This window comes from Lithobates pipiens, unplaced genomic scaffold, assembly GCF_037356315.1.
Source record: "Lithobates pipiens isolate NorthernLeopardFrog02 unplaced genomic scaffold, aLitPip1_a1.2 Scaffold_13, whole genome shotgun sequence".
Taxonomy (NCBI): Eukaryota; Metazoa; Chordata; class Amphibia; order Anura; family Ranidae; genus Lithobates; species Lithobates pipiens.
The window spans coordinates 322,975,454-323,001,612 of NW_027507718.1; the positions used below are offsets into that span (position 1 = coordinate 322,975,454).

The window sequence follows — 26,159 nt, forward strand, 5'->3', positions numbered from 1 at the left end:
AAAGCCATCTGGACTTAAAGGTCAGTGGTCTACCACTCTTTTAGAATACTTAAGGCCACAAACAGCTTTAGGGTAACTTAATTGATTATATTGTGGCAACTCAAAACAACATAATTTAAATTGGTAAGCAGACAGTTATAATGATATAAAGGCACCATGGGCAATGACCCACTAACCAGCACTCATAGGCTATAGCAACATTACATTTACCTACAACAGGTGCTGCTCGAGTCTCTGTAGTGGCATCAACTGACTAACCCAGAGTATGTGGATGTTTTTGTCTTTGGTGAATGGAGTAATCTGGCGAACATGTCTGAAAGTATCTGGCACCTGTTATTCAACGTTGGCCGGCTTTCGGTGTGGCCCTACATTGGATGGTGCAATGTCCCTTTAAGAGGGTTAGTAGATGACATAGGCTAAGCTGCTAAGTAGGGGCAGTCTCCGTTTGGGTTAAAAAAGTGCGGTGGGTATTTTCGAACATGTAGGTCAGCTCACCACTTCCTGGCTGGCGAATAACGCTATGCCTGGCGCAAACCAAACACATCACATCACTCAAAGAATACCATCCCCACAGGAAACGTGGTGGCAGCATCATGTTGTGGGGATGTTTTTTCAGCAGTTGGGACTGGGAAACTGGTCAGAGTTGAGGGAAAGATGGATGGTGCTAAATACAGGGATATTCTTGAGCAAAACCTGTACCACTCTGTGTGTGATTTGAGGCTAGGACGGAGGTTCACCTTCCAGCAGGACAATGACCCCAAACACACTGCTAAAGCAACACTTGAGTGGTTTAACTGCTTGCTGCCCGCTCTCACGCGCCGTGTTGCTAGGACACAGCGCGACCCTGATCTGTGTAAAGAGCCACGTCCGTGGCTCTTTTGCCATGTGATTGGCTGTGTCCAATCACAGCTGTTCACATGAAAACAAGGAGATGCTGGTAATCGGCTCTCTTCGCCTCACACTGCCAATAATCATAACGCCAGGGAGGTTAATGTAATTGCCATACTTGTAGGCCATTCAGAACCCCTTGAACCCTAATGAAATTGTCCCAGCTAGATTCCTCTGTCCTGCTTTGTTGCTAGGACGTTCCAGCTGTTGGGCGCTCACTTTCTGCATCACAGGAACAAGTGCTCTCCCTCGTTCAAAACCTGGCTCATGTGGTGGCAACGCTGAGCTCAGCCACTGCTGCCTCAGGGAGAGACAGTTTGCCACACATACTGTGATGCTAGGGGTGAGCTGCAAATGGCTGAAGCATCCTAACAACAAGGCATGACAGTGGAAAGCTAAATATAGGAGTTTTTTTCAAATGGCCTACAGGTATAGCAATCAAATTAATCAACATTTTTCAAATCCGCAGCTTTTTTTTCTTTACTCACTAGGCCCTAGGGCTGCAATTTTTTTGAAAAGTTGTAATTTAACCACTTGCCGCCCGCCCTATAGGGAATTGACGGCGGCAAAGTGGTTTCATAATCCTAACCGGACGTCATATGACGTGATTAGGATTATGAGCCGCTGCGCGCCCCCGGGGGCGCGCATCGCGGCGATCGTTGTTGCGGGGTGTCAGTCTGACACCCGGCAACTACGATCTCGGTAAAGAGTCTCCGATGGAGACTCTTTACCATGTGATAAGCCGTGTCCAATCACGGCTGATCACAGTGTAAATGGGAAGAGCCGGTGATCGGCTTTCCCTCACTCGCGTCTGTCAGACGCGAGTAGAGGAGAGCCGATCGGCTGCACCTCTGACAGAGGGGGTCTGTGCTGATCGATTATCAGCACAGCCCCCCCGAGGATGCCCACACTGGACCACCAGGGACACCACTAGACCACCAGGGAAAAGGTAATAAAATCCATAATCCTCCCTAGACCACCAGGGATGCCAGTCAGCACAATGGGTGCCAATCAGTGCCCATAATGGATGCCAATCAGTGCCCACAATGGGCATCACTGATTGGCATGCATTATTGTTTGGCACTGATTGGCATCCATTACTATAACACCGATGCCGCCTATGAGTGCCCACCTGTGCCGCCTATGAGTGCCCACCTGTGCCGCCTGAGTGCCCACCTGTGCCGCCTATGAGTGCCCACCTGTGCTGCCTATGAGTGCCCACCTGTGCCGCCTATCCATGCCCACCTGTGCCGCCTATCTATGCCCACCTGTGCCGCCTATCCATGCCCACCTGTGCCGCCTATCCATGCCCATCCGTGCCGCCCATCCGTGCCAGCTATCAGTGCCAATTTGTGCCACCTATCAGTGTCCGTCCGTGTCGCCCATCCGTGTCGCCCATCCGTGTCGCCCATCAGTGCCGCCTATCAGTGCCACTTCATTGGTGCCACATTGGTGCCCATCAGTGCCACCTTATCAGTGCCCATCAGTGTAGCCCCATCAGTGCCCATCAGTGAAGGAGAAAACGTACTTATTTACAAAGTTTTGAAACTGAAACAAAAAAAAACATTTTTTTTTTCAAAATTTCCGGTATTTTTTTATTTGTAGCGCAAAAAGTAAAAAGCGTAGAGGTGATCAAATACCACCAAAAGAAAGCTCTATTTGTGGGAAAAAAATTATAAAAATTTCATTTGGGTACAGTGTAGCATGACCGCGCAATTGTCATTCAAAGTGCGACAGCGCTGAAAGCTCAAAATTGGTCTGGGCAGGAAGGTGTTTAAGTGCCCTGTATTGAAGTGGTTAAGCCTTTTAGCGGAGCTGTTTCACTTTGCAAATTTGTCATTTTTAGACGTTATATGGTACAGTTGTTTATCATTAAATACAGTCTGTTTTTCTGACACTAGATTTCATAGATGTCATTGAGATATGCTTATAAAAAACTTGCTAGCAATAGATTTCAGTTGACTTCAGACTATCCCAAAATGGCTGCTGCAATTTCCCTCTGTAGGAAAGCTATTGAAAAGAGACACTAATATGCCAGAATGTAGAGTATGTGACATTAGAGGAATAAATGTTCTGCAAGTCAGTTTGGGAATAAGGTCTGTTAGAGAGCGTAGTATAGAGGGACTTCAGAGAAACATCTTTTTGGATTCTTCTAGTCAAATTGCTGCTTGCACAATGCCTAGAAGACAGCGCAGAGAGGCTAGAACAGGCCAGAGTGACTTCAGAATTGGTAAGTATACACATCTTTTCTTTTATAAGGTAGATAGAATAGGCTTTGACTGGGGGTTTGGAGTAGAGTTAAGCTTAATTAGGTTTTGACTTGTCTTCCACTTTAGGTTCGTTTCACACTATTTCGAATCCAAAGTTGAACGATTTTGAGTGCGACTTTGGGTTGTGAATTTGATGGGGCTTTCATCCAACTTTACACTCTCTGGCACTCAATTCGCACAAAAGTCGCAACAAAGTAGTGCAGGAACCTTTTCAAACTAGTCATACTAGTGTGAACGGAGGTTAAAAGTAAATCTGTTCCTGAATTGGCCAAACAAAGGGTAAACCCCCCACAGCTGCCTATAATGACCTTCTCTTTGCTTGCCCAGCACTCTGTTCACCTGTAGAAATCCTGTAGAAATCAGATGAAAATGCCCTTTGTAATATCCATGTGTGAGGGTGAGGCCAAACTGAATGATGGAATGAACCCTATGCCCTTGATCTAACTGGAGGATTGATGTGTAGCATAGTCACAAAACCCTAGGTTCCTGGTCTGGTGTAGGATCAAAGAGTGCAGGGAAAGATCAAGCAAATCCCTCTGAAATGGATGTTGATGAGAAAAATAGTGGGGACTCTTCTGTGCCCAAACAAGCACTTGGATTAGATTGGTTACAAATTTCAAAAATATATCAAATATAAATGGGAAACTGGAATGGGACTATTTTCCTGGGTGAGCATAAACAGATGTAAGGGCTTGAGTTAAAGTGAGCCTATTGCCTTGCCTCGCCTTGAGATATTAAAGTGACTGTAAACCTCAGTCATGGAATCTGAGCAAAGCACATACAGTATATCTGTAGTGTTTACTTATCTCTCCCAAAGTTGAGTGTTGTTTCTCTCTGGTGCTTTGTTCCTCTGTTACCAGCATGCAACTTCTGACAAGTTTTTCTGACACATGAGATAAAATATGTGTCAGGAGGAAGGGGGTGAAGAGCTCAGAATGGAACTTGTCTATTCAGAACAAAGTTCTTCTGCTGCGTGAAGAGGGGGGTGTGCCTTTCCTCCAATCAGCTCTCACACACTGTAAACCGCGGCCTCTCCACCCCCTCCTCTGTGTTCCTGACAGATGAAGAAAGATTTTAACACTTTTGTAGAGAAAAGAAGACTGCAGATAAACAAGTAAAACCTATGTAAGAGGATTTGTTTCATCTCTGTGTATCATCTGTGACTGTTCACTTCACTGGGTATATGTGAGGGTTTACAACCACCTTAACATAGCGGGCTTATTCACTGTAACCATAACATGGTGCACTGCAGTACCATTGAGAATGGCACTCCAGTTCACCTCCAAAATGCATAAGTACTGCACTGCACAGCATAACATATGTTGTCTTATGTGTTATACTGCAGTGTGGGAAAAGGCATTCTGCACCTATTTGTTCAAGGAATGAGGTGCATTGCAGCCTATTCATTTTCAATAAGCCGCCTAACGCAGCACACTGGAACCCACCCCAGTGGCCAAAAACACATGTTGTAGCACACTGCATTGTGGTGTCAATTTACTTTAAAAATAACTTAAAATAACTGCTAAAAGCTTTTTACATGCTTTACAAATACTTTGTAACAAACATTTGTTGCACAAACTGCTCTTAAAAGAAAAGTGCGGGATTCCAAAATAAAAAACATACGCCTACTCACCTAGATTGCTGCAGCATTGATCCGAGCTACAGCTGTCCCCCGCCGCCTCTACACTTAGAACTGAGTGATCAAAAGCTACTGATTGCTCAGTTCTTAGATCTGTTCTGAGTGACCACTCTGTGCTCTTCCCCTCCAGCATTCACTGGAGCACTGGACTGGGAAGGGGGTGGGAGTAGCTGGGTCAGGCGCCAAGCGGTGCACTGAGATGCCGAGTCAGCTGCAAGTCAGCAGGGGTGAGCTGGGCCAGGGGGCAGGGATACAATTTCCCCCCAGGTTGTTCTGATTCCTTGTAAAAAGGCCAATGTGCTGCCAGCTGGGAACTGAGCATGTACATTTGGCCAAGTGTTACTGCTCAGGTGACTCTGGGGGGAGGTTGGCAGGGCTGGATAGCCCGGAAGCATGCAGGAATGTTAGCACTGTGAGCGGACATCTGTCATGTCACAGTGCTGTTCTCTGCTTCTGAGCTGACAGTCTGTGTCCATTGATTCCATTCAGACTGAGCACAGCCGAATGGAAGAGGGTGGATCCGCTATGCCTTCTCTAGGCCCCTCTCTCATTGTGCCCGCCCACACTCTGGGCAGTCCATGTTCTGCATCTGTGAATAGACTGTGTGGGCGGGAACGTTCAAACTGAGATCCGTCAGTGTTCTGTATGGGACGCTCTGGAAGCTGATAACCGAGCCAGTGAGCCTTCTGTCTGCTTTGTCCTTCCTTCCAAGTGAGTGAGCTGTGACCGGCCTTTCCCCCATCTCCCACCCCCGCAGATAAGGTTTCTTTCAGCAGCTTTGTGCAGTACCTGGTCCTATGTACTATGTAGTGGGCTTACACTGGTCTGCTGCAGTGTTGGTGATCTCAATGTCTTCCTGCATGTCCCATAGACTTCTATTAGTTTGCACATTTTTGCAGCATTTTCTGAAAGTGCACAAAAACGGCTGCATCTTTGGTGAGCTATAAAAAAAACTGCAGCAAAAATGTGCAACCTAAAAGAAGCCTATGGGACTGTGGCTAAGGAAAACTGTGTAAATAAGCACTGTGGCCAAACCGCAGCACACCAGTGTGCGCCCAAAGGCTTGTACACACTTGCAGCAGGCACGGCCGCTGAAAAGTGATCAATCACCTTTGCTCATGCTCAGCGACTCCAACCAGAGCTGTCAGTTTTTTTTTGTTTTTTTTTTGTTCAACTCGCTGGATTGAGTGTGGTGTATACAAGGCGTTACTATGTTGATAAAGGAATCAAGCAATTTTCTTGAGGAGTGGTCTCTCTGTGTGGACAATTTGGAGCAATATCTCTCTCTGTCGGTGGTGGCTTGTGCTCAAAATGTTTTTTTTTTTTTTGGGGGGGGGGAGTGCAAACTAAAAAATACTGAAAAAAAACCCTATCAATTTCAGCCTCACTGTGCCCCATCAAATGCAGCCACTCTGCCCCATCAAATGCAGCCTCACTGGGCCCCATCAAATGCAGCATCACTGTGCCCCATCAAATGCAGCCTCACTGTGCCCCATTAAAATGCAGCCTCACTGTGCCCCATTAAAATGCAGCCTCACTGTGCCCCATCAATTGCAGCCACTGTGCCCCATCAATTGCAGCCACTGTGCCCTATCAAATGCAGCCTCACTGTGCCCCATAAAATGTAGCCTCACTGTGCCCCATCAAATTCAGCCTCACTGTGTCCCATCAAATGCATCCTCACTGTGCCCCATCAAATGCAGCCTCACTGTGCCCCATCAATTGCAGCCACTGTGCCTATCAATTGCAGCCACTGTGCCTATCAATTGCAGCCTCACTGTGCTGATCAAATGCAGCCACTATGCCCATCAGATGCAGCCCCTGTGCCAATTGTAATTTGTCACTAGTTGCGGAGGAGGGGTCAGGTCCTCAGCTCTGAGGGATTCATACAGGGACTTGCTAGCGGTTTAGTTCCTGAAGGCCATGGTAGTAAAAGTCCCCCACAGGCCCTGGATGGCCACATTGTCTTCCCTGCCCCCCCCCCCCACCTTTGTGATAATGAAAAACTGGACTTGCCCCCCAGGCCTAAGGCTGCCAGCCTTCCCCTGCAAGTCAGGCATCTCGTGTATCCTGACATTATTGTTAGGAACCCTCTAGAGCCGGGTCTGGTGGGACATCAGCTGACAGCGAACTTTAGCTGGTGGCTGAATCTGGGTCGCAGGAGTGCAGAACTAAGTGCACTTCTTTGACCTACAGGAGAAGTGTGGCCAAAAGAGCATTGGTCATACTTCTCCCTTAAACCAACTGAAACCCAAGTGTAGAAGGCCTAACAGAAGGTAAAGATACTATCCTAAAAAATATTAGACAGTTGTTTAATTAGAGAGTATCAGAGTGCTTTAACATCATCCTTTGCACAGATTAAAAAAAAAGATAGATCAGAACATGCCCTTTTGGGTAGTTTATAAACAAGTTTAAAGCTGAATTCCGGAAATGATCTGTATCGCATGGTTACATTGGTAAAGCTTGGCACAGCGTAAATATGCAAATCTCATACCTGATAGGCCACAGGGTAGAAAATCTCTGTAGTAGATGGCATTACTACAGCGATAGCTGCAATTTTCTGTGTATTGTGCGAGCAGCTTTTCCTCTGCCTACAAGGGATGGCACACTTGGCACTTCTGTCATTCATAGATTACTGTGGATCATCCAATCAGAGAATGCCTTGCAGGCATTGCTTGCTTGGTACTGCCGCAAACGGTGGCAGTACCAAGCAAGCAACCGCCTATGCTCTGTATGCAGAAGGAAGATGGAAGCCAAGCAGGACTCAGAAGATTGGGGCTATCACTGTAGTGGTGCTGACTACAGTGATTTTCAGCTTCCCCAGAGACCCATCAGGTATGAGCTATGCATACTTATTGGTGCCAAGCTGGGCCAATGTAACTATGCAATATAGACCATTTCTGTAATTCAGTCTGAATGCCTAGGCCTGCTTATCCTTCTTCTCCTAGACATGTTCACAACACTGGTACTTAGTCGATGGCTACTCTCAAATGTTTGAGAAAGAAAAAGATCGAACCTAGGCTGCCTTCATACAGTATCTTTTACATAACACTTTTAGGAGGGGAGTGAAACTGATATCCCATTTGTTCCCAACAAACACATTCTGCTCTTCCCTGAATTTCGCAGAGACTTTAACCTTCCCCCTACTGCATATTTTAGATATCTTCAATTAAGACATACAGGCGCAGCCCAATTTGGCTTATAAAACATCTCTATACAACCTTCCCCTTTGGAACAACTTTTGCATTGTGCGCGTTGATGCCCAACTCACTCCAAACTTATATCTAACTATTACTCCAATTTATTTCATTATAATACCATTAGACTTAATCTCAGTGAATCTAAATGGCGTGCGTATAAACCAGAACTGATGGAGGAGGTATGGCAGGAAATCCTTCCTTTAAAAGTCCCTACAGTTATCTTCTCTAGGGACAAAGTTAATCAGACCACATTTCTGTACAGGGAATATTATATCCCTAGTCTCCTTTTTCAACTACATAGTTTACCCTCTACGGCATGCTATAGATGTTTCCCAGAGGATGGTACATTTTACCATATGGTGCGGGAAAGGTCCACCAATCAGAGCGTTTTGTTTTGAAGTCATCACTTATATCAGGTCAATTTCCTTAATATCGAATATTTATAACTCCTTAAGATGCCCTCTTGGTTATATTGATGAGTCACTCTCTAAAAACACCCAACTCTTCCTGTATCTAGTTTCATATTATGCAAAAAAAATCTATTACCATGCTGATTATTGTATTAATATATACAATTATATGAATGACACCTGTTTTACGCCTGTAGAAATATCAATGCGACATGTTTGGTGCTTCGGTCCATGATCCATGTGTAATCAATGGACACGTTACACCTCTTCTGTTGTGATACCTGAGCAATGTTTGCTCAATCCCCTTTTTTTTAATTTAATTTTTTATTTTTTTATGTTGATTTATTTAGTACATTTGCAAAAATCTTATGTACATTATCTTTTTGATGTGCAATAAAGTTACCTAAAAATGCATGAGAAATTATTAGACAACAGATTATGCAACTGATCATTCAGAGTAAACACACTTGAATTGTTTAGATAACATTTTATTTCAATGTATTTTTTCATCAAAAGTGGTATGCCAATATCACTTTTTTTCTACAGCCCATTAATCTACAATTTCAAGAAACAATCCGATAGAAAATCTGAAAACGTTAAAAAAAAGAAAAAAAAAATCGGCTTTGAATGGCGAAGGTTGTTGTAAGTTGTACAGTCCAGATTTAAAATGAAATGCTGTCTGAAGTGTAAATCCACCGCATTGATGATGAGTCAGAGAAAGAAATAAAAATACTCTATTTTAAACAAACAGTATATATATATATATATATATATATATATGTATAGAATTATTTATATATATATATATTTATTTTATTTATATATATGTGCAGACAATAGACCCAGTGATATCTGCATTTTGTAAAAAGATATTTACAGATAACCTTTTTAAACATGTACATCAGCACCATAATTAAACAAAAAAAAGAAGAAAAAAAAAAAAAAGAAATCTAACCTTCCTCTGTATATGACTTGGTCCCAATGAAGATTATTTGGAGGAAGCTTTAAAATATCATTAGAGATCGTTCTTCTATTACCCGCAGATTATGCCACTGTATCTTCCTGCCACCATTCGTGTGTGACGATGTACTACTAACAGGAACAATTCTTTGTGGTCTGGCAGTGTTAGATATTTCCCCTGTTTCTCCCTCACTTGGTAGATATCTCCTTAAGCTGGCTATACACTAATAGATTTTTGAGCAAACATTTGTACGAAGATAATTTGTACAATCGATCAATGGATAAATGTCATTCTAAATTACTTCAACAATTCATTTGCTTTTAACATTCAGTTTCGGACTGAATGTGATTTCCTGAATGAAAACCACATTCGCCGTTAGAAATTCGTTAGTTCGAAAAAGTTTTTCCATTCCACTCCTTCCAACTTTCCCATGTGGACGAAGAAGAACATCGATTTGACTCCACTAACTATTTAGAAAATTAATGAACGTTCTTAAAATTAAATTTTTTTTAATGGCGTTCTACTAATTATAGCCAACTTTAAACACAGTAGAGGCAATGGTTTTATGGGCTGATTTCACATAGGTATACGTATGGAAAATAAAAGGTGACAAGCAGTAGGCCACCAAGCATCAACCCTTCGAATCATAAATGTCTCCAGCTTTATTACATAACAACTCTCATTGGGATCTGTGGACCTGGGGGTGTTTGTACTTACATCAGCGTTCCTCATCTTCTGTGTATGCAGAGTGATGAGTGACTACTGGGCCCTACAAATCTTTCGCTTCACTGGGTATCGTCCCAGAACAATCTATAAGAAAATTCCAGACATATTCGTAGACTGAGACACTGACCACTGCTGGTCCTATATATGTATTTATTAATGCTGGTCCTTTATTATTTAGTAAACTGCATGCAGTTTATGGCATGATATAGCATTCCAGTAGAAATTCCACACATTCTGGGGTGGTTACTTCTCATCTACATCTGCAGTTCTTTTAAAATATAGGACAAACTGAATTTTTGTGTACTGTAGTTACATGTATTACCGCATGCACCCCAATGCTTGGTAATTCACGCATTAACATGCTGTGTTGGAGCAATCCATTCAGGCCCGTTCACACCTTATTTTGTTTACGTAATATATGCGTTACCTCGCCACATGTGGGCTCCTGCAATGCCAGTCCATTACCCCCTAATAAATTTATGTGTCAGACTGACAATATAAGTATGAAAAGAAAAAAATGTTGCGGTGTCATTTAGGGTGCTTTGAATACTTAAATGTAAATTATACAATAATAATGAAATAATCAAATTAAGTGATATCATAGCACCAGTTATCATAAAGTGTGATTTCCGTTGTTCCAGTGACAACGTCTCCTATGACAAAACGTACATTGGGCGGAGGACGTAGCGGTGACATCAGCACGCCCGCCGGGGCGTAGGACGACATTATTTACTGACTGCCCATTGTTGTATCAGACTTATGAGCATAACTATTTTTAATAAATTACACTAATTTATGGACATTGCGCAATGAGCATTTTTAAAAATTATTTATATATTTATTATTAATTTGATGAGTTTTTGTGGTATATACAGTATATGTGGTGGATGGTTTTTAATGAATTTTCTATGCACTTTATAATTACTTATGTTATAAGAAAACTTAATTTAATTATTGTTATATGATTTTAATTTATGCATTCAAAGACCTCTAAGGACATAGCAACATTTTTTTCTTTTTATATTTGTTTTGCTAGTGATAAGTGCAATACAGTGAGTGCAGCTGTTGTCAAATATTTAATTATTCAAGTAGTTCCACTTAGCGCAGATAGTATAGCATGACAATGGACTGCATAAAGTGCCATGTGTTAATACATGTTGTGGTAACTAGCATTAACACAATAGTATGAAACCAGCTTTAAGCAGTTCTGCTAACATGAACAGTAGATGCTCAAAATGCATGTGTCACGCAGTTTTATGCATTTTTAATGTATCTTTACCATGGCAAATCCCTATTCTGAATGTATCTCCCTCACTTTGAATAATTAATGAAGAAAACTTTACACTTTTCACACAAATCCATACATAAATGCATGCAATTATGCTTGTCAAACATACATGCGACTGCATATGCATAAGAGTGAAAGAGCCCTATTTGCCAAGCTTAAGCAAGGCCATATATGGTTCGAATCTCAGCACGAAGAGGCCAAGATTCACACCATGTATGAGCAGGCTGAATATACCCAAGTGGTGAATGTACCCAACCTGTGGTTACAAGAAAGGAAATCGCAAATGCAGCGTTGCACTGATTTGGATGCTGCCATTGTCGGAAATTGCCACCGAAATTGCATGCCAAACCGCATCAATATGAACCAGGGCTTAGTGTATAGTGAAATAACCATACCACCACTTTTAAAAAAAAAAAACATTTATTTAGCACAGTGATGTGCTTTACAAATGTGTGTTGTGCTCAGAACTCTGAAACAAATAGAGCAAAGTTAAAATGAATGAAGAAGAAAAATGCTCTGGGGGGAGGCCAGTATGGTTACGTGACGTGTCAAAGCAAAATCCGCTTTCCTTTTTAAAACTGTGAAGTAGTGGTTTACAGAATGGAGGATGTGGAGATTAGCATAATTTGCACGCCCCTCATCTGCACCTCCTTTCCTTTGGGAGTTGCTCAGGGCATACTGTTACCGCTTATATACTCCTTGCGTTGCCTTGTTGTGGTCACCTTTGATATGTGAGCTCCCTTTTACGTGAAACAGGTTGTGATAATATCACATTACAAAATGATCTAACGTCACATAGTTCTTCAAACCAGCTGCACATCTTTTAAAAACAGATGCAAGTCTTATCTGGACCGCCACTGCAGAGTTAGATTGGCTGTGGCTGTACAGTATTGAGCTCTGATGTTTTAATGTTTGTGTGCTTTTCCTGCTGCAATAGACATTTAAAGTGGTTGTAAACCTCAGACATGAAATATAAACAAAGCATACCCCTCTATATTTTTGTGTACTTGTCTCAATTCTGAGCACTAAGTGTTATTTCTGCCAGCTGCCTCGTTCCTTTGCTATAAGTTTTCCTGACACCAAGAGAAAAAGGGTGACAGGAGAGGGAGCGCCATATGATTGACAGCCTTAGCTCTGTTTCTGTGTGAAGGGGATGTGTCTCCTCCCTCCAATCAGCTCTCAAAGCTCCCCTCACTGATGTCAGCACTCCACCCCCTGCTTTTCAGAGCTGAGTGTAAATTCTGCACTTTGAATGGATGTAGGGGAAAGATAAAAAGGTGCAACTTACAGTATTTAGGACGATTTGTTAGATCTCTGTGTATCACCCGAGGCTATTCACTTCACTGGGTATACAGTACGTAAGGATTTACAACTCCCTTAATTCAAAAGTGCTGTAACTGCTTTCCTGTAATTTATTTTGTGTTTTGCAAGCCAACCTGCCTCTGTTTCCAGAGGCAACTTATTTCGAAGCCACAGAAACAATTAAGTACTTTCCATGATACTTTTTTTTATGTGCACTAACATGCAAATTTTCAGGACAAGCTTTCGAGGTATGTTCCCTTCTTCAAGGTCCAAGCAGTACTACTCCGGTGTAAATCTGCAAATACAGCTCCTGGACCATCCCCAGCTTTGACAAGCTTATATTAGGTTTTCAGTTAAATGTTATCAGTCTATTTCCAGCAGAAAGCAGGTGATGCAACACATCTGTTTCCTGAATCCGCAATCGGATATTCAGTAAGCATATATTTTTCTACCCTCCATGGTTCTGGAAACCTAGGGAAAACCCACAAGGTATTTAACTTTGCCTCACTCCACCCAATAGAAAAAATAACAGTGATAGGTTCATCATCAGACATTTTGGCAAATGATTAGAAGATCTTTATTGACCTCGGTATACAACACCAGCGATCCCTTTGTATGTGGCCACATTGGACATTAATTGGTTTAAGGCCCATGTGCGCAGAACTTAAAAAATGAACAGTATGTGGTTCAAAATATTACTTCAGCCCCTAAAACAGCTGTCTCTACTGTGTCCCTGTGAATAGCATAAGGAGCTATACCTACTAATTTTAAGCATTTATCACTTTGAACTTCCCTTACATAGCAGCATTTTCAAGCTTTGTTTATATATAAAAAAAAAACTGTGTCTGATTTTGAATCTGGCATAAAATAATAATTTAAGCCTGGTGTTACCATTACGAATATAGACAATTCAAAAGACAATATTGCTTTGCATATTCATGTAACCTTTCACTTTTAAGTATCTCAGAAAACATCTAATAGCAATAATATATAACGTATTTAGATCAGTTTCTGGTGTCAGCATATAAAATTACAGATGGAACCCTAACTCCTGCGACATCATTTACTCAGACAATAAGCATGATTTTAGCTGTGGTTTAAGAAGAATGCATCATCCATATATCTTGTTGTAGTCTTACAAACAGCTGAAAGAATATAGAAAATGCTTCTGAAAAGTAGGTTTTGAAAAATCTGTAAAATTTACAGTTTTGGTGAACTGAGCCTGTTAAAGATCAAATTTAAAGCCGATATCTTGGCAAAATATTGTCTAAATACAAAAACTATGTGTATTTTTACTTGAATCTCTGTGTTCTTTGCGTATTTCTTTAAACTCTGTGCAGAAATCCAGCATGAAACAGCTTCTACACTTTGCCTTTGTGCAAGGGTTTCCTGTGATAAAGACTAGTCTCTGTTGTCTCTCTCTTAAGCAGGGTAAGTCTTGTGTCCGCCTCAGCGAGGCTTTCTGCTGTCAGCCTCCCATAGTTGGACCTGCTAGTTCCAACCTACATTTCTTTATTATGCACAGGCTATATGTAGCACAATGGTAATGTCATCATTACTTTGGCAGGGCAATTTCTGGGTTTGCAAAGGCATTACATGCACAGAATTTTTCTGTATTAGCCCTTGTACACACGGTCGGAGATTCCGTCGGAATGTTTCCTATGGGACCGTTTTGTCAGAAATTCCGATTGTGTGCGGTCAGCATCGGATTGTTTCCGTCGGAATATCCGTCGGACCAATTTTTCCAACTTGCCGATAAAATTTTCTGACAAAATGCTCCGATCGGACATACTCCGATCATGTGTAGCCTACTCCGACGGACAAAGTGCCACGCATGCTCAGATCAAATTCCTAGACCAAAGCTATTGGCTACTAGCCTGAACGTAGTTTCGTCGTAATGAAATAACGTCATCACGTTATGTACAATCGGATTTTCCAACAACTTAGTCCGACCGTGTGTATGCAACATCACTTCCGGACCTCTTCCGGAAATTAATCCGTCGGAATTACTCCGACGGATTTGGTTGTCGGAATCTCCGACCGTGTGTACAAGGGCTTAAAGAGTTCAACTTTGCAATACATCTAGCCAATAATAACAGGGCTAACAAGTGTTACCAGACCTTTGCTACTATAGGCGCCATAGGACCTCCTGGTTGCTTGGCATTGGCAAATCAGGTTCTTATGTCCTCCAATCCCCTGATAATGTGATGATTTTGCAACACATACCTTGTATGTGACGACTTTATAAAGCACAATGATAGCATATTACAAGATCTTACTATGGTACACCATTGTGGGTGCATGATTCTCATGGTCCATACGTCTACGGTTTCTTTTTTTAGCTATGAAGTGGAAACTTCACTTGCTGAGTTATTGGCAAGGGCCATGCTCTGTCTATACCTCTGTCAATCAGTTAATTTTAGTGTCTCCATAAGGAACTCTATAAGGTTGCTCAGAGCTGAGTTGCCTCTTTCCGTAGAACATACCTCCAGAATTCAAAGCTTTCAGTGAATGTTCAATGCTGGAGCTTCTTCTTAGTGGATGCCAAGCAGCTTTGAGCACACTGCTGGTATCCAAACTGCTTACTGGGACTCCAAATATAAATAAATTGGTGAAAGTATGAGTAGTGAGACCCTGACAATCATATTCATTCAGCAAGTGGAGTAGTTTTAGGTTTGTGAGTATTTTGCAAGGTGGAAGACACCTTTAAGTTTTATTTCATACATTATGTAATAGGTGGTTGTTATTTAACGAGGGTGGATAGGTGTTGAAAGGGAATTGTTAGGGATTGATTGTGTTGTTTATAAATAAAAGAGAATGGTTAAGTGGTGGTGGTAAGCTACTAAGGGAGGCTCGGACTTAGGCAGGCCATACACAGTGCATATTTCTTTCCTGCAACCACGGGTTGCAGAAAATAAATTCACATGATTCCCCCATCAACATAGACAGTGCTGAAAGGAGAATCTCTCCTGTCATGCTATCTGCTCCTGGCGGAGGGGTGGGAGTGGGCGGGGGGAGCAATTATTATGATTATCGCCAGTGGCTATAGCAGCTACCAGCAATAATCGCAAGAGAATGCGGCAGTCTGGTTTTACCTAATTGATAGATCAACTTGGTACATTCAGCCTGCCTATTAACAGTCCGAATCTCGGCCGGTTCAGCAGGAATTCAAACTTTGTCCCAAACTGAGGGACTTCAAGTTATGTCAATTCAATTTTGTACCCGGAGTGATGGAGGAAGCATATTTTGCCTCTGCAGCCCTGGCGTTAAGACAAGATCCTTAAAGTGGCAATAGTTATCTACTGCAACAAGGATGCTGTATGAATCTTCACAACAAATATGTAAATGTAAGTATGATTTCACTCATCGATTTCTTTATGAAACAGTTTTTAGTATCCAAGATGCTTACTGGGACTCTGAATAGAAATGAATTGATGAAAGCATGGGTAGTGAGACCCTGACTATCATAATCATGCAGCAACTGGATTAGTTTTAGGTTTGTAAGTATCTTGCAAAGTGTAAATCAAATTTAATTTTTTACCCATACATTATAGGCAGGTGTTATTTAAGGAGAATAGAAAAGTGTTAAATTGGAGTTGTTAGGGGTTGCTGGTGTTGGCTATAAATAAAAGATAATGGTAAGTGGTGGTGGAAGGCTGCTAAGGGAGGCCCAGGCTTACTTCTTTACACAAGACTGGGTTAGTTTGATTTATGCTAATTCAATGTTGTACTTGGAGTGATGGAGGAACAGATTTTGCCCCTGCAGGCCTGACATTAAGACCCAGATCCTTAAAGTGGTAATAGTTATCTACTGCAATAATAATGCTGTATGAATCTACACACCAGGAATGTAAATGCAAGTATGATTTAACTCATAGGCTTCTCCATTACCTATTTTTTAGTGGAGGATATTTTCTGTTTTTGCTTCAGTTTTTTTTGTGTTCAACTATCCCTATCGGTTTAAAATAAATAAAACCATCTGCAATTGTGCCTTTCATGTAACTAGTTAAAAACATCAGAGAACAATATAGTCATATTAAAAAAATCAGACAAGTTTTTTTGGTTCAAAGTTAAAAATTTTGAAAAGTGACTTGGGGAAGAAATCTAACATTTCTGCGTTTTGGCACCAAGGTTAATTGTCCTAGCAGCAGCGTAGGAAATAGCTGCAATACCATGCTGAAATGCTCAAGCTGGAATTCCCCACAGTATGTTTTTCAATTTCATCTTAAAAAATGCTTCAAATGTTTTGAGCTAAAAAGAAATAATTAACCAAATATGCTGTTAACGAGTCATTTTATTACTATTCGTGGCTTTGCTGATCACCCTCAAACAATCTGCCTGTGACTGAAGAATACTTAATTAATACTTGCCAACAGTCCAAGATTTCTGGGTATGGACTCAGGAACTGGTGGAGAAATGGTGGGATTATCCAGTTGGCTCATTTTGCAGAGGTGGGACTAACTCTAGGCAAAGTTCACTTCTTTATGACCAAGGATGCTTTATTACTATACCCTACTATATAGGCAAAACTTCTCAGTCATAGTCTAATACATATATATTTATATTGGTATAGTGGTGCCAGTTTATACACTTTAATGTGTAGGCTATACAATGTATATTCTACATCATAAAACTGAACTTTATTTTGTGATAATTTTAGGATCCTGCCATAGTTATAAGCTCTCTCAATTCTTGAGTAGTATATATATCTTTACTGTTTCCTGTCTTGTACTCTAATGTAGAAATGTGGCACTTTGTAACTCTGCCTCCCTGTCTGATTTTAAAGCAAGATATTTAATGGCTAAACCCGTTAGCCATTTATATTTTCAAAATCAAATAAGTTAATTTACTGTAATGGAAGTGTCTGCTTCCTTGGTAAGACCCTTATCAAACTTGTGGGTAACCATGCAGATATTTGGCCACACTGTTGTCTTCTGCTTGTATGTAATGCATGAATCCAAGCCAGTGATAATGGGATAAACCAAACGCTTTCACATCACCGTTACCATTAACATCTATCATCTTACGCTACTGACTATAAGACAACCTTCTCCCCACCTTGACAGCATTGCTTTCCCACCAAATGCTTCTGTAACTGCCCGCAGTTGAGCTTATCTACACAGAAAAGAAATAGATGGGGTGCTGTGACTGCTGTCCTTTTTTGTTTAGCACATTGTAATTGTTCCGATTATTTTTTTTACTGATTTCCAAATAACTCATCGAGTTCCTGCATCCACTCATCTCCTGGCCCCCTGCTCATAATTGAGTCTACAAGGTCTGTGCCATCTGGTAGACCTGGAAAGGGTCCAGTGCTGGAATCTGAGTAGCTGTATGACATATCTTGATTCCGGTCATATGCCTGACTCTGGTTACTCTGAGGAAAATTTGCAGGGGGTAATTGCTGTGGAGCCTGATTAAATCCCGTCATGGTTGGGACTCCAGTGTTCATGCCAGACATAAGTTGTCTTGGCTGATTGGTGCCTTGTCCAGGTAATGATGGCATCATTTGTCTGCCCATTGCAGGGTTTAGGGCTCTTACTGCTCCTGTGCTGTCAACAACACTCTGGCCCATCCCTTGTTGAAAATGCTGTTTGCTTATCCTTGACTGTCCTGACTGCATTGGATAAACTGATCCATTGTTATAAGCCCCCATATCACCGCTAGTTCTCATGCCTTGTAATCCACGTTGAGTCCAATTTTGTGCACCCTGCGGTAAAGATGTCATCATGTTTTGAAGTCTTGGAGCCTGAGATCTGGTCATGGGTTGACCAATAGGTCCTTTAATTTGTTGATGTTGAGGCATCACAGAGTTTACAAGCATATTCTGACCAAATCCACCAACCATGCCTAGTGCCTGTCCAGAATTGGGTTGCCGTGGACCCTGTACAGCACCATGGCTCATGTTTAAGTTTTGGTTTGGGTGCTGCATTATTTGGTTTACTCCTGCGTTCATGCCATACATTCCCGGCTGACTTGATGATGTGTTGCTATAGGGAGCCATTCCCATTTCAGGCTGGAGAGGCCCAGTAGGCATTGTTCCTGGGTTTTGTGAAGGACCCATAGGCATCATACCAGTGTTTTGGGCCATCATCCGAGATGCTCTCATATTCTGAAGTGCTGCTTGGTTTCGAGCCACTGCAATGTCTTGTGGTGATCCTATATAAAAAGAAATCAATGAAGATATGAAATATTTCCATTACTTTATGTATAACCACATTTTTTTATTTATTTAACTGTCTTTACTGAATTAGACATTGGTCTCCTGCAAATGCAGGGCTATTGAAATGTCATTGCATGGCTACTAATCAATGTTCTATGAAAAACACCATAAGTGTCAGTAAACTGAATTCTGAATAACAGTTAGGCCATTAATCTGAAGTGCAAGATTTCTTAACAGTCAAGGAAGAAGGAGGAAGGTAAAAATCAATATAATAGGAAAATTGCCTGCTGTGCTGGCCTTATGATGTGTAGTCAGACATGTTTAACCTTGTTCAATAGCGAATCAGATGAAATCTATAGGAGGGTCTCCGTGACAGGGATTATTGATTGCTGTAATACCAGCATAGCTCCCTGTCCTTGCCTATCATGAAGCTGTGTTAAGATGAAGACCAATCTCATTCTTAAGATGTATTTAAGAAGATAATCAGTAAAGCTGGCTACAGAGATTCTGGTTACCCATCTGCAATTGAGCTCACATTATTTTGTTAGTTTGGTTTTGTGCCAAATTGTTAATCAAACAAACACTGTCCAAATTAAAACAAAAGCATTGACATAAATTGTATATTTCTCTTTACACCTATGGTTATTTTAAATAAGGCATGTATGCATTCTATTAAAGAGATTCAGTCCTGGGGGGAGGCAAATTGCTGCAGTTACAATTTTCTGGTACCTAGAGGAGCCTCCCAAACCACAATGCCATGGCTCACTGCCAGATCATTTTGGCACACAAAGTTCCAACACTTCCAGGTAGTATCGGAGCTTGCAGCGAAGCCCTGGCCGCACACATTACTACTGTCTCATAATTCTGATATGCAGCCTCATTGGCCAGTAAGAATGTGCAGCAGGTAGGAAGGGATGGGCAAGCTTCAGTACTAGGAAATGCTCTAGCATTGCCCGAGTCATGTGGGAATATTTGGGAGGTATATACTGGTACCCCTCCCTTGGTGCCTGCACTTCATACCTGGAGCAGTTATCCCCAGTGAAAGAGATTCTTTAATGTGATCATATCAGATATGATGTTACAAAACTGGATATTTGGAAGGAAATGTTTTCTGTAAATATTCTCATGTTGCACCAAATTAGACATTTCAATAGCCCTGCATTTGCAGGAGACCAATGTCTAAATGGAGACACGCTGCAACTTTATATTGTGCAACTCAATGCAATGCATATCACCGCACTGCAGCTCAATTTGCGACACTTCAATAAAGTAAAGTTCAATAAAGTAAAAGAAGAAAGAATGTCAACAGTGTGATGCATTAAAATACCTGCCTCGCACTGTTGTAACACAACTAACATCAGGCCGCACACAAAAACACTGCGGGCTGGTATAAATGAGTCTTTCTACAGGATATACGTCTAACTGGATTTGGTCCTTGCATTACTTGATTCCAGTCAACCATCTAATGGAGAGGTCAATCCACCCAAAAGTGATATTTTAGTTTTACATAGCACCTTATGGGCCAATCTCTGGCTTGTCATGTGTCAAAGATAAGCTGTACTTCTTTAGAAAGAGTTGTTTGCCAGAATTCTTAAGGCAGGCCATACAGTACCTGATTTTTTTTTTTCGTTCAACCAGTGGGTTGAACAAAAAATAAAAATAAACTGATTCCCCCATCCACACATTTCATGTGGATGGGGAAATCCCTCCTGCTGAGCTATCGCCAGCGGCCCTCATTGTTCAGGAAAACCCCAACAGGCTGGTCGTACACAAGTCAGTCCATAGATTAACTTGTGTACAATCAGCTAGTCCATACATGAATAAAAATTCAGCTGGTTCCTTCTGAACGGCCGAATTTTAATCCATGTATGGTTAGCTTAACTCTATACACCTGGGAGTTTGGGTGTTCCTGCGGACCTTTGTGTTTTTAGCAACTTCTGTAAATATAAATTAAATAATATTTCCAACAGGGACATTGGGAACCCATCATAATGATACAGGAGCTGAAGAGCAGAGGTCTCACTCTCACCAAACTGTTGGAAGGAGGTTTAAATCAAGCGTCAGTTTTTACCGATCATTACTGCAATCTATACAAAAAATACAGTAATTGTCTCCCTAGTTTTTTAAACAACCATTTGTACAATCAGCCCGGCAATGAACGAACTCACTGATTAAGTCTTGTGTTGTAATAGTAAGTTAGTGATAATTTGGTGCAACATGGGATTTCTCCTGTGATCTACTCACAGTCAGCTCCTTTACCTTTTATTGTACACATGCCGAGTAGGAGAGCAGAGAATATGTCAGACATAAAACTGCAGTGATTGAAGGCTCTGTCCTAGCATCTCTGTGTGGCATGAAGATATAGGTAGAGCAGCAGGCTTTATCATGACATGATGAATTATTATTATACAGCGGCTAGAAAGCCCTGATCTGTGCAGTAATCCCTTCGGCAGCTAAGAGGTCAGGAGCATCAATCTTGGCTTTACTGTCTCCAGATTGCTGAATGTGTGCGACATAAAGTCAGGATAACTTACACGGGGAGCAGACACAGGTGTTATGGCTCTGGCAGTGTAATATCTCTGAAGTCAGTGTGAGGCTAGGCCAGGTAAATTAATACTGTTCTATCTTTTCTTTGCCAAAAGATGCGGCAAACCAATAGACTTTAACCTAAGCTCTTTTTTATAGGAGAAGGATGCTAGAAATATTATTCATGTAATCTGCAAGGATAAGGCAGCATTTTCAAGCTCACCTACAAGACTTTTCACCGTAAAGCAAAGAGCAGAGCTGACAGCTAACTTAACAAGATCTCCAACCAATCCTTTTGTTCAAGTTTTGGATGCAATGAGAAAGGGGTAGAACCCCTGTATGTTTTTTCCCCCATTATTGTATGTTTCCTTGTTGTGGAGATTCACTCTCATTTTCTTATTAATGATTTATTACAGGCATTTATATACTGTAGTACTGGTAATTTATGCAGCAATCTACTTACTGTAAATTTACATCAGCCCCTGACGGCAAGGAAACTACAATCTAAGGTCTCTATCTCACACATACTGTACTGTATATACAAGGGTAGTCTAAAAAGTTTCTTGGCCTGACACAGAAGGAGTGACCATGCAGACATTTATCATTGCACTGAGTCCCTTTTCCAGATATTCAGTGCTGAAAATGGCGCTTACACACTATACAGATTTTATGCGCTTTTTGCGTACAGTTGTCTTCCACTCTTAGTCAATTGTAAAATGGAGAAAGTGAAAGAAGAAGGCTCAAAGTGTACCATAAGTGGGCAAAGTGATGGCAACGGTCTTATGGGATTCCAAGGATGTGCAGCAGCAGTGCAAAACACTGTTGCCATCCCTTTGCCCACTGATGGAACACTTTGAGTCTTCTTCCACTTTCTCCATTTTCAACTTTACTACAGGGAGTGGTAACTGTTTACAAAGAGAGCATGAAAGCCATGTAGCGTTTATGCACAATTTTCAGCGCTGAGCATCTGGAAGAGTGGCTCGGTGCAGTAATAAAGTTTCATATCTGTGTGGTCACTCCTTCTGTGTAAGTCCGTGGACTTTTCAGACTACCATCATATACAGTACAGACCAAAAGTTTGGACACACCTTCTCATTCAAAGAGTTTTCTTTATTTTCATGACTATGAAAATTGTAGATTCACACTGAAGGCATCAAAACTATGAATTAACACATGTCCAATTATATACTGAACAAAAAAGTGTGAAACAACTGAAAATATGTCTTATATTCTAGATTCTTCAAAGTAGCCACCTTTTGCTTTGATTACTGCTCCGCACACTCTTGGCATTCTGTTGATGAGCTTCAAGAGGTAGTCACCTGAAATGGCTTTCCAACAGTCTTGAAGGAGTTCCCAGAGATGCTTAGCACTTTTGCCTTCACTCTGTGGTCCAGCTCACCCCAAACCATCTCGATTGGGTTCAGGTCTGGTGACTGTGGACCCCATCACTCTCCTTCTTGGTCAAATAGCCCTTACACAGCTTGGAGGTGTGTTTGGGGTCATTGTCCTGTTGAAAAATAAATGATGGTCCAACTAAATGCAAACCGGATGGAATAGCATGCCGCTGCAAGATGCTGTGGAAGCCATGCTGGTTCAATATGCCTTAAATTTTTAATAAATCCCCAACAGTGTCACCAGCAAAGCACCCCCACACCATCACACCTCCTCCTCCATGCTTCACGGTGGGAACCAGGCATGTAGAGTCCATCCGTTCACCTCTTCTGCGTTGCACAAAGACACAGTGGTTGGAACCAAAGATCTCAAACTTGGACTCATCAGACCAAAGCACAGATTTCCACTGGTCTAATGTCCATTCCTTGTGTTCTTTAGCCCAAACAAGTCTCTTCTGCTTGTTGCCTGTCCTCAGCAGTGGTTTCCTAGCAGCTGTTTTACCATGAAGGCCTGATTCACACAGTCTCCTCTTAACAGTTGTTCTAGAGATGTGTCTGCTGCTAGAACTCTGTGTGGCATTGACCTGTTCTCTAATTTGAGCTGCTGTTAACCTGCGATTTCTGAGGCCGGTGACTCTGACGAACTTATCGTCCGCAGCATAGGTGACTCTTGGTCTTCCTTTCCTGGGGCGGTCCTCATATGAGCCAGTTTCTTTGTAGCGCTTGATGGTTTTTGCCACTGCACTTGGGGACACTTTCAACGTTTTCCCAATTGTTCGGACTGACTAACCTTCATTTCTTAAAGTAATGATGGCCACTGGTTTTTCTTTACTTAGCTGCTTTTTTCTTGCCATAATACAAATTCTAACAGTCTATTCAGTAGGACTATCAACTGTGTGCTGTATCCACCTCCTGCACAACACAACTGATGGTCCCAACCCCATTTAGAAGGCTTGAAATCCCACTTACTAAACCTGACAGGGCACACCTGTGAAGTGAAAACCATTTCAGGTGACTACCTCTTGAAGCTCATCAACAGAATGCCAAGAGTGTGCGGAGAAGTAATCAAAGCAAAAGGTGGCTACTTTGAAGACCCTAGAATATAAGACATATTTTCAGTTGTTTCACACTTTTTTGTTCAGTATATAATTCCACATGTGTTAATTCATAGTTTTGATGCCTTCAGTGTGAATCCACAATTTTCATAGTCATGAAAATAAAGAAAACTCTTTGAATGAGAAGGTGTGTCCAAACTTTTGGTCTGTACTGTATACAATGGTAAATGTAGACAGCAGCCAGTAAACTGGTCAGCATGTCTTTGGAGAATGGGAGAGAACTGCAGTACCCAAGTACCCACAGGAAACCCAAGTAAGCACAGAAAGAATATGCAAACACTGTGTAGATAGTGTCCTCACCAGGATTAGGTTTGAGGACCTCAGTGCTGCAAGGCAAAAGTGCAAACCACTAAACTACTGCTCTGTCAACCAAGGGCATCTATACTGGTGATAATGGCTAACAGGATAGAAACGTCAAGAACAATTTAAAATGTTTTAGCTTTCACCAAAACAGGAGGAAAAATGTAAATCTCCCAAATGTAGGATTTCATCTTACTTCTTCCTTCATCCTCAAGAGAGAACATAAGTGGATATTGACAGCAATAAAAATATGACAGTGGTTCTCACCCTTCCCTGCTCTGTCCAGAAAAATGTTTTGGCTGGAATTCCATATTATTTTTTGTAGGATTTCTGTAGAAATGTCATACAAAATATCATGATCCCAAAGTTAAAAATGTTACTCCCCAACAGCAGCTCCAGTTGAATGTACACCACTGAAGTTTACCATTTTTAAGACCAAATGCCTTTAAAGATTTTTACCCTAAATTTTGGAGATGATTTATTAAAACAGGAGGGAAGGATAATGAACTTTCAACTCCGAGAGTCTGTAGAAAATGTTATAAAATGCACCAGCATATACTCAAGAAGGTCTAGCTTTTGAGTTTGTATTAACTCCCAGAGGAAATGATAACTTACCTTGAAACTGGCTGACTTGCTGCACTCCATATGGATTCCTCTGTTGTTGAAGATGCTGTCTGTTCATGTGTGGCTGCTGTAACTGCTGCGAAAAACAAAAAGAGATGGTCAATAAGAATACACACTGGAATTCCAAATCTGACTTGTTTTATATGTAAGAGGGCCATATGAGGGGGGATCTCACTGGCAGAAACCATGTTATTCCTAGATAACCTGTTGGAGGATCTTTCCATTCCTGTATATGTGGTAGTAATCTTAAGAACTGGGTTTTCTCCATTCACCTTTGGTTTCAAGGAATTCTGCATTAAGGGAGTATGGAGGACTCTATTACTAACTTCACCTTCTAAAAATAATATGCCTTCGATACCTCTGAGTCACTGATCTGGACCAAATATGAAAGTACATAGTCCTTACTTCACTCTGATATTCTGATCACCATATTGATGTCTCAAAAAGTAGCATGAGACAGCTAGGCAACTAGCATTATCTGAAGGCAATCAGCAATTGCCTCCATATTTTCCTCAGTGCAGTATAAATAACAAATTCGTTTTTTTTGCCCCTCTCTCCCCAGCAGTACAAACACAAACTTTCCTTCCTTTCTCCAATGCTCCATTCAACCAGGGTCAACAAAAATTACCCTGTGTAAAATCTGAGAGATGCTCCAGTTGGGATCTTACATGGGGCTGAGGAATGTTCTGTCTCCTCCATATGACCACGCTGGGCTAATTATCAACCAGTGTGCGCTTCTTGGGAGTGGGGCATTCAACCAATGAGTGGCACATAGGACTTAAAAAAATCTAACTTGTGTGATTGCCAGTGTTTACCAGTCACCCATGGCCTGTCAGTATGCGCATACTCATTTTTATGGCTGTCAATAGGAGATCATTTTAAAACAGAAAATAGAAAACAACTAATAACCAGTGAATTTCTGTTAATGTAAAGGAAAAATAAAGGGAATTTTAGGCAAAGGTTAAAAAATTATATGTATTTCCAAACACTGTTGGAATAATTGTTTCAAACATCAGACTGGCTATGGATAGTTAATCAAAACTCCCAGACTGTGCGGCTAAAGCTGGCCATAGATGGATCGATTTTCTTTCCTGCAACCACGGGTTGCAGGAGAGAAAATTGCTTGATTCCTCCATTAACACTGTATTCTCCCAGCGGTGGGGTGGTGGTGGTGGGTTGAAAGCATCACCCCTGGGAGAACACAGTGATTACTGCTAGCGGCTACAGGAGATTCATCAACTTGGGTACATTCGGCCTGTCCATACATAGTTCAAATCTTGGCCGATCCCTGCTGAACCAGCTGAGTTTCGAACCGTCTAGGCCCGGCTTTATACCTAAACTTAAAATGTTTTCAGGTCC

The 26,159-nt window shown here is 41.4% G+C and overlaps 1 protein-coding gene across 2 annotated transcripts in view; it reads right to left on the reverse strand.

Moving 5' to 3' along the window:
* Positions 1-8,879: 8,879 nt before the first annotated feature.
* MAML3 (mastermind like transcriptional coactivator 3) overlaps positions 8,880-26,159 on the reverse strand; it is a 470,120-nt gene continuing 452,840 nt past the window's right edge. Inside the window, exons 4-5 of one of the 2 annotated variants that reach the window (XM_077476932.1) lie at positions 24,792-24,876; positions 8,880-18,840 (exon numbers count right to left, since the gene is read on the reverse strand). In XM_077476932.1, coding sequence (XP_077333058.1) covers positions 17,882-18,840; positions 24,792-24,876 — 1,044 coding nt within the window. In that variant the 3' untranslated portion in view covers positions 8,880-17,881. The remainder of the gene's footprint in view (positions 18,841-24,791; positions 24,877-26,159) is intronic. The other variant, XM_077476931.1, reaches the window with a different exon arrangement.